We start from the raw sequence: 13,089 nt of genomic DNA, 5'->3' as shown, positions 1-13,089 counted from the left end.
AACACACATCCTTCAGCAAGTACATTTAAATGAACCAACTCTGGTTTGAAAATAAAATCATGAAAGTAATGCATAAAATTAGCAGCTATTGGGGCTTTAAATTGACTATAATATTTATATACTCTTTTAGTCCCCGCGGACGAAGTCCGGCGGGGACTTATAGATTGGGTCCTGTCCGTGTGTGCGTCCGTCCGTCCGTCCATCCGTCCGTCCATCCGTCCGTCCGTCATCAACAGTTTCTCAGACACTGCTGATTCAATTTTGTTCAAACTTGGCACAAAGGCATAGCACTATGACCTACAGATGCACATCGATTTATTTTGCGATACGATCCAATATGGCCGCCAGACGGCCATTTTATTAGTTCACATTTGGTTATACCAATGTAAGTTTATCATATAAGCAGAAGTCGATGGCGTCTGTATGTATGTATGTGTGTATGTATGTATGTATGTATGTATGTATGTATGTATGTACGTACAATATGTCCGTCAACATCAAAAACACGCAAACCGCTGCATGTTTCAGCTTGGTACTTGGTGTGTGGATGCATCCTGGGCTAGAGATGGGATTTTGTTCAAATTAAGTCTGCATTGCCAAAATTATGCAAATGAGCTTACAAAAAGTGAAAATGGTCAAGAATTAATATCTCGAGAACCGCTGTTTTGATTGCCTTGAAAATTCGTGTGCAAGTACCTTAGGTGAACCTTATACAGTTTTTAGCTCACATTTGGTATACCCATGTGAGGTTATCGTATAAGCTGAATCAGTTCATTTGCATGCCATTTGCATGTCTGTATGTATGTATGTATGTATGTATGTATGTCCGTCCACGTCAAAAACAGCTAAACCGCAGCACCTACTGTCTTAGTATTAGGTGTACAGGTGCACCTAGGGGTGGAGATGTGAATTTGTTCAAATGAACATGTCAGTGCCAAAAATATGCAAATGAGGGGAAAAAAGGAAAAACCCTGCAAATTGCTAAAACTCTGTAACCGTTGGTCAGATTGGGTTGAAACTTGGTGTGCAGGTTCCTTTAGGCATTCTAAAGAAGTTGTTTAAAATTTGGGATGAAATTTGCATGTTTCTATTTTAAGGGTAATTTTTTCAGTTTTTAATCAAAAAATGTTTTTCTCTGAAACCACTCATCTGATTGCTTTGAAAGTTGGTATACATGTTCCTCAGGATGATTTCAGTCAAGTGTACACAAATTGAATTGAAATTTTAATATTTGTAATTTTGGGGCAATTTTCCAAATTTTTGGTCAATTTTTTTTTTATTGAAAAATTACTGATCTGATAGCTTTGATATTTTGTATACAGGTTCCTAAGGTTGATCAAAATCAGTGTAATGAATATCGTGAAGATATCTTGAATTTTGTATTTTTGCTGAATGTTTTGGTTACTTTTCTCATTTTAAGTAAAATTTCTTCTTCTCTGAAACCGCTAGCCCAATTGCTCTCAAATTTGGATTGGATGTTTGCAAGGGTGTTACCCTTCTAATTGTTGAAAGTACGACAAAATTGGAAATTTTACTGTTTTTGCGCAATTTTTGTCATTTTTGGTCAAAAAATCTTAAAAGATATATTCTTTTTAAAGCCCCTGGACAGACAGCTTTTATATTTGGTGTACAGATGTCCAGAGATGACAATAGTTAGATATGTGGAAATTGTCCTGAAATAAACAAATTTGTATTGTTAAGACAATTTTGTCATTTTTAGTCAAGAAAACTTGTTCTCAAAATTACTTGTCTGATGGCTTTGTAATTTGGAACAAAAGTCCCGAGGGATGTTATGAGACAAATTTTCTGCTCAAAGTGTTGGGAGACCCCCAAATTTTTATATTTTAAGTAATTTTCTTTTGTGACCTTAAATGACCTACACCAACCCAGGATATGTTGTGAAAGAGTTTTGAAGGCTTTGAACATAATTTTGTCATATTTAATATCAATTTGTAGTAAAATTTGATCCAGAAAACAAAGCTGAGGTAAATTTTTTCATTGCTAACCAATTTTTGCAACTTTTTCATGTAAGACACACAAGAACTGATGAGAAATTCGGATCCAGGATAATTCCAGATGTCGTAATCCCCCCCACAGTGGAAGGCATTTCACTATCTGTAACTGATTTAAGGTAGCTACATACCTTTTAGACACTTTCAGATTTTTATTTTTTTCTCAATTGAACACGTCCCAAACCCCAATAAAGTATACATTTTCTGAAAGCCCTGATATAGAGCTATCCGACCAAGCACAGTACACGGTCATTATTTGCATAAGAGTCACGTGACAAGCGTTTTGCTGAACCTTCCAAAACCCGGTTTTTCCCGCCTTATGCGAACACGCTGCAAGATTTCCGGTTGGAATTTCTTCATTGACAAGCCTTGACAATATCCTTCAAAACTGTGTCTGGGATTTTCTTTATATGCCTTTGTTTTTTTTTAATGCGCTCTTAAAGGTGTTAGATGATGGTGCTTTTCAAGGAATTTTAATTATCACGCCATATAATTTGAATGGAGCCTCCGGGAAAAAATCGCAAATACAATCCACAAATACAACGTCAAATTTGATGAAACTTGATATAGATGTTGATCTCATAGTGTTGTAAATACTGCATTAAACTTTGTGAAATATGGTACCGGTGATAATCTATTAGTGTTAGGATAGTATGAAAAAATGTTTTGCAACATCCTATCAACTAATTCCCACTTGACTCATTTAATGACCTTTAGGATAGTGGCCTACATTGGTTTTATGTTTTTCATCACCAAGGAACTCATTCTTGGCCATTGAGTGCCATCTGTATCAAAGTATTTTTATCAAAGTACCCATTAGCAAGCGGGGACTGTGTCATCAATGATGACTTGTTGTAATATTGGTGGCAGGCAAGATTGGCTTTACATTTCCACCACCATGGTATGGACCAATTCCTGTAATGGCCTTCTACCAACCTTTTAGCAGTTATTCAGTTTATTCCTATCTTAGCTTCAACTACTACTTTCAACATTTATTTCATTCAGATTTCCTTAGCTTAGTTTATAATTTTGTTATCTTAATCACTGTCAACTTGGCTTTGCTACACTTTTTCTAACCTCACTATTCTTACATTTCTGTTAAAGCTGATAACCCCAAATTTTTCAAGAGATGCATATATTTGATTTGATATAGTTGATTGTCACTCAACAAACCATTTACAAATATGTCTTCTGTTTTTTTCTCCATGTACATATACAGTGTTTGATCTAGAGTGCGCCATTCCGCATTTTGCGCAAAAAAATCTGCTATGGCGCTATTTTTACTGACTATGGCGCCATTTCAGGCGCAATAATTCAAGGCTGGTAATTTGTTTCCGCCAGGGGGCTATGTTTTACGCCCATGCTGGCTACGACAACGCGAGGATATACCGTAATGTGGTATATGTTCAATCACGACATTTTGCGACAATGACGTAAGTGGGCATGACGTCTCTGACAGGACATGTGCAGAAGGCCATGCATCGCGCTACTATGCGGTGACTGTATGTGTATCTTGAGTGATTTTCTGATAAAACCCTCGGATTGTCCCCTCACCCACGCCCGACGATGAAGGAGGTACAACGATGGAAAGTTCAGAAACTGACACGCAGACCAATACTGCCGGTACGCAACACAACCGCACTCCGCAGGTGAATAAAATTTTGGAATTTTACCGTTGACTTCGATATGTAACTGTGCAAGTCTGTCGTACGTTATGATCAAATAGCAAGCAATGCTTATACGGTATAACTATTTTACACGATGGAGTTCAAGTGGCCGGGACTGGTATTCAGTGCATTGTAGACGCTAATTTCTGACATTTCTTGGGTTGATCAAAATATCCGAGTGGCACAGAATAGTTATGTTTGTAAACTGGCTGCGAGTTTCCGAGGACAAGTCACTTGTTTATTTATTCGTTTGGCAGTGACTCGCATACCAGCGTGGTATCCACGTGGGGTTTCCAGTCGTACAAAAACAGTTTAGATATTTAGAGAAGAGCGTGAGTGTGTTTTTTGTCTCAGTTTAATTTTTCTCTAGTATACGCAAATCTAGTATATTACAGTTTTGATAATTTATTTTTTTCAACTTTTTTACTGTGAACCCCCAAATTTTATTATAGTCTTTTACTCTAAACTTGAAATTTTGAAGAAATATAAATAAAGGACACACTTACAAATCTAAGTTTACTATTTCTCTGGATACCGAAATCTAGTATTTAACATTTTTATAGTTTATTTTTTTAATTTATTTACCCCGTCTTTTTATTTTATTCCTTTACTCTTTACTTAAAATTAATTCAGAAATGGTACATGTTAGGGTAAAATCTTTATTAAAATCAGATTTGGCATTTCAGTGTTTACAGCTCAATCAAAAAATAAATCATATTTTCTTCTTTCAGGTGAAGTGGCTGTCACAATGGCACTGGCTGTACTATGGACATGATGGATGGTACTGGTAGCTGATGGTGCATGTCTGCAATAAAACATATGCATAATTATCAGTATTGAGTTGAGAAAATGGTCAAAATTTGGAAAAAACTCGAATAAAAATGTGTTATTAGTCCCTACGGACACCGTCCGGAGGGACTTATAGGTTTGGTCATGTCCGTGCGTGCGTCCGTGCATCCGTGCGTGCGTGCGTGCGTGCGTGCGTCCGTCCGTTCACGCAGATATCTCAGAGATGCAGGGAGCGATTTCATTCAAACTTGGTACAAGGATTACTTCATATGTCATACAGATGCACGTCGATTTGTTTTGTGATGCGATCCAATATGGCCGCCAGGCGGCCATTTTATTACGATTTTTTCATGTACAGAGCCATAACTCAGACATGTTTCAAATGATTTTATTCAAAGTTAGTACAAGGACATTGACCAATGTCATAGATATGCATGTCGATTTGTTTTGTAATATGATCCAATATGGCTGCCAGGCGGCCATTTTATTACAATTTTTTCATGTACAGAGCCATAACTCAGACATGTTTCAACCCATTTTATTCAAAGTTGGTACAAGGACATTGACCTATGTCATACATATGTATGTCGATTTGTTTTTTGATACGATCCAATATGGCCGCTAGACAGCCATTTTATTACGATGCTTTCATGTACAGAGCCATAATACTCACACGTGTATTAAGCGAATTTATTCAAAGTTGGTACAAGGAGATTGACTGTCATACATATGCATGTCAATTTGTTATATGATCAATCCAATATGGCTGCCGTGCGGCCATTTTGTTACGATTTTTTCATGTACAGAACCATAATACTCAGGCATATCTCAACCGATTTTATTCAAAGTTGGTACAAGGACATTAACCTATGTCATACATATGTAGGTCAATTTGTTTCATGATATGATCCAATATGGCTGCATGGCAGCCATTTCATTACAATTTTTTCATGTCCTTAGCCAAAACTTGAGCACGTCTCAACTGATTTTATTCACCAATTTTATTCAAACTTTGTACAAGGACATTGACTTATGTCATGCATATGCACATTGATTTGTTTTGTGATACAATCCAATATGGCCGCCTTGTGGCCATTTTTTCCTGATTTTTTCATGTCTGGAACCATAACTCAGACATGTATCAAGCGAATTTATTCAAAGTTGGTACAAGGACATTGATTTATTTATATGTATGTATGTGGATTGGTTTCACGAGATGGTCCAATATGGCCACATGGTAGCAATTTTGTTATGGTTGTTTCATGTCGAGAGCCATAACTCTGGCAAGTCTCAACTGATCTTATCCAAAGCTGGTACATGAACATTGACTTATGTCATACATATACTTGTTGATTTTTTAAACAGTAAGATCAAATATCGCTGCATGGCGGTGATTTTGTTACAATTTACAAATATATAGAGCCATAATCAGACATATTTCCACCAGTATCATTCAAAGTTGGTACAAGGACATCGGCCTATTTCATACATATGCTCGTCAATTTGTTTCACGTCATGTAGCAGTAACATGTCAATTATTGAAGTTTCGTAAGTAGGCTAATATGTCAAGAAATACTACATCAAATTCATGAAACTTTGTGCAGATGTTAAGCTCACATTGCTTTAACATTGAAAAAGACATTTATCAGTGTCATTTTAATCAATTTATAATTGCATAAGTAATGGACTTTCCTATTAGAGTGATTAGAGTGATATAGCCACAAATTAATACAACGTCAAATTTGATGAAACTTGATACAGATGTTGATCTCATAGTTTTGTAAATACTGCATCAAACTTTATGAAATATGGTACCAGTGATAATCTGTTAAGTGTCAGGATTGTATGCAAAAATGTTTTGCAACATCCTGTTGATTAATTCCTAGTTGACTCATTTTATGAACTTTAGGATGGTACCTACATTGGTTTTATGTTTTCATCACCATGGAACTCATTCTTGGCCATTGAGCGCCATCTCTATCAAAGTATTTTTATCACAAACCTAATTAATGAAGAGGACTCTATCCTCTCTGAGGACATGTAATCAATGTACCCATTAACAAGTGGGGACTGTGTCATCAACGATGACTTGTTAAATGTTGACTCACCTGTACGTCTGTCTTTTTAGCTCCGCTGTCAGCGACGCGGAGCTTATCAAATAGGTTGATTATCCGTCGTCGTCCGTCGTCCGGCGTCCGGCGTCCGGCGTCCGTCGTCCGTCGTCGTCCGTCAACAATTGCCTTCTCCTCTGAAACCACAAGTCCAATTGCTTTGAAATTTTATATGCAGTTCACTTGGGGTGACCTCACTTAAGTTTGTTCAAATCATGGTGAAATTTGCATATTTGTATTTTTGGGGCATTTTTTGGTGTTTTTGGTAAAAAAATCTTCTTCTCTGAAACCGCTTGTCCGATTGCTTTGAAATTTGATATGCAGTTTGCTTAGGGTGACTTAAATCAGATTTGTTCAAATGGTGGTGAAATTTGCATATTTGTATTTTTAAGGCAATTTTTGTCATTTTTGGTAAAAAAATCTTTAAAAATCTTCTTCTTCAAAACTACTGGTCAGATAGCTTTTATATTTGGTACATATGTCCCTAGGGATGATCTATTTCAGATTTCTTCAAATTGTGCAGAAATATGCAAATTTGCATTTTTAAGGCAATTTTTGCCATTTTTGGTCAAAAAATGTCTTTCTCAAAAAGTACTGGTCTGATAGTTTTGAAATTTGGTATACAGATTTGTATAGATGAACTAAGTAATATATATTGAATTTCTGATGAAATCTGTAATTTTGTATTTTGGGGCAATTTTTGCCACTTTTGGTCAAAAAATGTGTATTTCCAAAACTATTCATCTGATAGCTTTGAAATTTGGTATAGAGGTTTCTACAGATAAACTAAATGATATTTATGGAAATAATGATGAAATCTGCAATTTTGTAATTTTGGGGCAATTTTTTCCATTTTTGGTCAAAAAATGTGTTTCTCATAAAGTACTGGTCTGATAGCTTTGAAATTTGGTATACAGGTTTCTACAGATAAGCTTAGTAATAATATATATTGAATTTCTGATGAAATCTGTAATTTTTATTTTTTGGGCAATTTTTGCCATTTTTGGTCAAAAAATGTGTATTACCAAAACTACTTATCTGATAGCTTTGAAATTTGGTATACAGGTTTCCATAGATGAACTAAATGATATTTATGGAAATAATGATGACATCTGCAATTTGAATTTTTGGGGCAATTTTTCCCATTTTGGTCAAAAAATGCGTTTCTCAAAAAGTACTGGTCTAACAGCTTTGAAATTTGGTATACAGGTTTCTATATATGAACTAAGTGTGATGTTTTGAAATTATGATGAAATCTGCAATTTTTTATTTTTGGGGGCAATTGTTGCCATTGTTGGTCGGACTATTTTATTCTCAAAAAACTACTCATCAGATAGCTTTGGTTGATATATTCTTAGGGATGATCGGATGTGATATATTCAAAGTATGATGAAATCTTCAATTTTGTATTTTTGCAGCTTATTTTAGCCACTTTTTTCTGGCCACTGCATTGAGTTATCAAAGATTTCCACCTTATTTATCAACATGTATCAAAAATAGTTATTCTGTACATAAACACAGCGGAGCTATATCGACCGCTAGGTCGCTTGTTTTAGAGATCCTTCTTGGGTGAACTGCCAGTCACTGCAGTAACTTCATATTATTTGATTAAAGGGACAGTAGCTGTCACTTTTAATAGGCTGCTTTCTTCAGTGTTTTTATTCTGAGTATCAAACTGTTTTTTTTTGTACTTCTCAAAAATTCAAGTTTGTCAACAAAGTCTGTATATCCACTCTGTTTCTAGCAATATTTCTAACAGTGTTATTGTTGACAATCGAATCTAAATTAGATTGTGAGCAATAAAAGTTTACTTTAAAACTAAAACGTGTATAACTAAAACGTAGTTGACAAACTGATTGCTAGTGAAATAACTTCAAGCTCAATAGAAAACTGCCGTTGTTGAATGACACACAGAAAGAAAAATATCAATAGTTGCAGCTACTGCACCTTTTTGTCAATTCCTTCAGCACGCAGTGGAATCTGTCTTTGCAAATGTTGCCTGGCAACCCAATCTATCCATTATAAGCCTTTTAAAAACAACTGATTGGAGTTTTAATTTGATTAATAATTCCGGGGGACCCCTTTTATTCGCTCTTTGGGATCAACAAGGGCCGTCTTTAAAAATTGCAAGGGGCCCAGTATGGCCCCCTTTCTTTGCCAATGGCCCTTTTTTTTCAAGGGAGTGGGCCCACAATGGCCCCTATTTTTGGAGTCCTAGATCAAACACTGCATATACATGTCCCTTTTCTCATGAAAATGGGCTTAAAATTGCAATTTTGAAAAATAATCTTTCAGCTGTATGTTGCACTTTGACTTCAGGGTCTATCTAATTCACAGTGAGTGGGGTTGTTGATAAATGCCGATAATACCAGGTGGTCATTATGTCCAAGTGCCATGGCAGCATTTTTGTTTAATTCATGTTTTTAGCTACTATAAACTATAGTCTATAGAAGCTATTGGGATGGGTATCCGTCTGGCGTCCGTCGTCAGTCTGTATGTATGTATGTATGTATGTATGTCTGTTTGTGAAGCGTCCGTCCACTCAATTATCTTGAGAACCGCAGCACTTACTGATTTGATATTTGTTGTGTAGATTAAAAAATATGATTTTGAGAAACTATTTTGTTCAATTTTTTGATATTGTTGAAAATAGGCAAATTAATGCCAAAAAGGTGTTTTTGGTAAAAAATCTTCTTCTTCATAACCGCTGGTCAGACAGCTTTGTTATTTGGTATACAGGTCCCTAGGGATAACCCAACTTAGATTTGTTCAAATTGTAATGAAATATGCAAATGTGTATTTTTAAAGAATTTTTTTGTCATTTTTTGTCAAATTTGACTTACATTGTATGTAATTCTTGTACTGTATAAACCCTATCAATTCACCCAGAAAAAATAATTACTAAACATGTTGACGACAACATATATTTCAATCTAGTAAATAATTTAGGAAATCATCAAAGTCAAAATAATTTTGGTGTGGAATTATCAGAAAGTTCAACTTTTTTTGACAGCTCATAGTGGATTGGAGGATTAAAACATGTAAAGGCAACTTTCCTGAACCCCAACTTTGATATATCCTAAAAGTCATTTATTGTGCCCTGTATGTTATCTAAAAGAAATTGCTCATAATAGTTTGTCATGAGAGGGTGGTCAAATAAATAGAGATAGAGAAAGTTCTAATTTCCATTTATGGTTGACTTGGTAAGGATAAAAGAAAATTACTTTTTGAGGAAAAAAATAGAGTGGTCAATTAAAAGAGTGGACAAAGTGATAGGGTTTTTATGGTAAAGCTGGGCTGTAAGATTCCTCATGTGCTATTTATAGCAATTATGCAATCTGAAAGTGTTACATGATTCCTTATAATGCTTTTGATGACCTTGAACTTATACTCTGAGTACTACAGTCTCAACTTATTCAACAGAACTTACTTGCAATGTTAATTTGAAAGTTAAAATGTGCTTGGTTAATAGGATGAAAATACTGATAAAAGATAACCAGCTCAAGATTAATTATAACCTGACAGATATGCTGTTTTTTTATGACGTAAATCTTGATTTAAGCAAGTCTTGTTTACTTTAATTAGAATGTAATAAACTCTCGTTTATTAGCTACTATAGACTAATATAGTCTATAGAAGCTTTTGGGATGGGTATCCGTCCGGCGTCCACCATCTGTCTGTATGTATGTATGTATGTATGTATGTCCGTTTGTGAGGCTTCCGTCCACTCAAATATCTTGAGAACTGCAGTACTTACTGATTTGATATTTGTTGTGTGGATAAACTATAATTTTGAGAAACTATTTTTATTAATTTTTTGATATTGTTGAAAATATGCAAATTAGCGCCAAAAAAAAGCGTTTTTGGTAAAAAATCTTCTTCATAACCAATGGTCAGACAGCTTTGTTATTTGGTATACAGGTCCCTAGGGATAACATAGATTTGTTAAAATTGTGATGAAATATGCAAATCTGTATTTTTACAGAATTTTTTTCCATTTTTGGTCAGGCCATCCTGAAATGAGCTATTAAAGATATCCACCTTCTTCATCAATACATGTGTCACAAAAGGTTATTCTCTACATAACACAGCAGAGCTCTGTCAACTGTTGAGTCGCTTGTTTTTGCAAAACCGCTGGTCAGACAGCTTTAATATTTGGTTTACAAGTCCCTAGGATGACCTTAGTGAGATAATTTTATACAGTCAGGAAATACTTAATTTGTATCCATGTCTATAGTAGCTTCAGGGACTTTGGCCCTATGTTTTAAATTGAAGGACAGACAACTTTCACAAAGGACCTGGAGTTTTACTGTGCCCCTGGTCCTCATTATCTGCTGCTAAAATTGGCAGAAAATGTGCTCAGCAGTTTATTGGTCGAGGAATGAAGTGTATGTACAACTGCCCTGGACCAACGTGTGGATAATAGAGTACAAATGTTATTGAAAATAGGTTTTGTGCAATTTGAATGTGAAATTGATTTGTTGGGTGTGACTAATAAAAGTTGCTTGTGGCTAAAAAAAATTTGATCATTTTAGGCACACTAATAGACTGGCTGCAATGAAAAAATTCCTAGCGCTTACACTGAGCAGGCTCATTCACAGCATTGCCCAAGCATATTGCATGGAACACATAATTTAAGATCATGTATTAGATCAACATGTACTCTTGATGCACATTTTGTAAGCTGGATATGTCAGTCCCACTGTGAAATGATTTTTAGCTCCCATACAGTGTATGTACAATAAAAGCTATTCCTATAAAGTAGAAAAATGTCTGTCGACTGTATCTGTATGTATGTATGTATGTCTCTCTGGTATGTCTGTATGTATGTCTCTGTCTGCCTGTCTGTGCGCATCAAAAACTTGAGAACTACATTACTTGTCACTGTAGGTTTTGGTAGGTAACTGCATCAAAGGCTGAGATGTGAATTTGAGTGAGAATATCTTCAAGTGGACTACGAAAATGAGGTTAAAAAAAGTAAAATCATTCAAAATGCTGAAACCCTGGAACTGCTGACCAGATTTGGTAAATATTTTGCTCATAGGTATTGTGTACAATCTCTGAGCAAATCAAGTAATTTTATAGGGATATATACAATTTAATATTTTTGTATCTACTTCATATTCAAGTTGTGCATAATTTTGACTACAATTAAGTTACAGCAAATCAAATCATCTAAATTACAAATGGGGACCGTGTGATAGACAATGACTTGTTGAAAGTAGACTGGCATACTCATTTTGTTTTGATTTTATTTCAGATTGTTTATTTGACTTGCTAATGGAAATAGCTATCAGTTGTAGCAATGAAGACCTTGGGGCACTCAGTTGTGCCTGTTTACTCAGTTTAGTCGTTGCAAGAGGAGATACTGCAAAGACATTAACTGCCATTTCAACTCTTCTCAGAAGTAGCCCCAGCATGGCTTCTCAAAGAATTAAGGTGTGTGCAATATGTTATTCCAACATTTTAAGACCAAGAAATTGATCAAGATAATTTGTCAGATTTTCAAAATAAAGCTATGAGTTTGCAATATTAGGTAGATTTCACAAAAGCCTGACAAAAGAAATGTCAAAACATAACCAGTGATCGTTGTATTGAAGCTTAATAGAACATAATAATGTCAAAGGTAAGTGTTCACTGTATTTGACTGATCCATGTCTGAGTAGATGGATGATTGATATGTTGTGCAATTTCTGAACTTGGCCCCTTGCTTTCTCTTTATTTTGAAAGTTGTACATTTTCAGGGGCTTGGGCCTCTATTGTTTTTGTGGGGGTTCTTCTTTTGGGGCCCAAGCCAACCAGCTGGGCCCCTGTTGTTATTGCTCGAGTTCTATTATTTCCTCTTTAGGGGCCCAAGGTGACCGGCTGGCTGGGCCCCTAGTCTTATTGCTAGAGTTCTACTATTTCTTCCTCTTCCTCTTCTTCTCCTTCTTCTTCCATTTCTTTGTCGACCTAGATTTCTTAAACAGCTGCATGAAAACTTCTCAACTTGCAGGGCTAACAGGTGTTAATAAATACTCGTGCACCTTGTAACCTCCACAAATGTAACAATCTCCACAAATGTAATATCAACCACAATTGTAATAAAATCAACCACAAATGTAATAAAATAGTCAACCACTAATGTAACAACCCGCAACCACAAATGTAATAAACAAATTAACCATACATGTAATAAAACTCAACCATAAATGTAATAAACTTGAACTTGCATATGTGATCATTTGTTTATCAATGCCCTGAGTAAATAATAACTTTTATACCACTCATGGTCATGTGACATATTGTTCTCACCGTACGTTTATTATCGCAACACCAATTGTTCTTATGCAAATAAGTAAACCATTACGGTCCATTGATATGGAAATTAGTAAACCTTACAGTTTAATGAATAGACTTCATTATCATATGAATACAGTCGTAAGGTTTGCTACTTTCCATATCAATGCACGCGTAAAGGTTTACTTATCTACATACAAACGAAAATCAAACATCTTGCAGATTGTACAC

General features: G+C 35.4%; 1 protein-coding gene across 3 annotated transcripts in view; it reads left to right on the top strand.

The window, feature by feature from the left end:
- Positions 1 to 13,089, top strand: part of LOC139130331 (E3 ubiquitin-protein ligase MYCBP2-like) — a 688,708-nt gene that overhangs the window by 89,257 nt on the left and 586,362 nt on the right. For all 3 annotated transcript variants that reach the window (XM_070696083.1, XM_070696082.1, XM_070696081.1), the window contains exon 5: positions 11,840 to 12,018. In XM_070696083.1, the coding sequence (XP_070552184.1) occupies positions 11,840 to 12,018 (179 nt within the window). The remainder of the gene's footprint in view (positions 1 to 11,839; positions 12,019 to 13,089) is intronic.

This window comes from Ptychodera flava, chromosome 4 (genome assembly GCF_041260155.1).
Source record: "Ptychodera flava strain L36383 chromosome 4, AS_Pfla_20210202, whole genome shotgun sequence".
Classification (NCBI taxonomy): Eukaryota; Metazoa; Hemichordata; class Enteropneusta; family Ptychoderidae; genus Ptychodera; species Ptychodera flava.
This window is presented reverse-complemented; position numbering and strand designations above follow the sequence as displayed.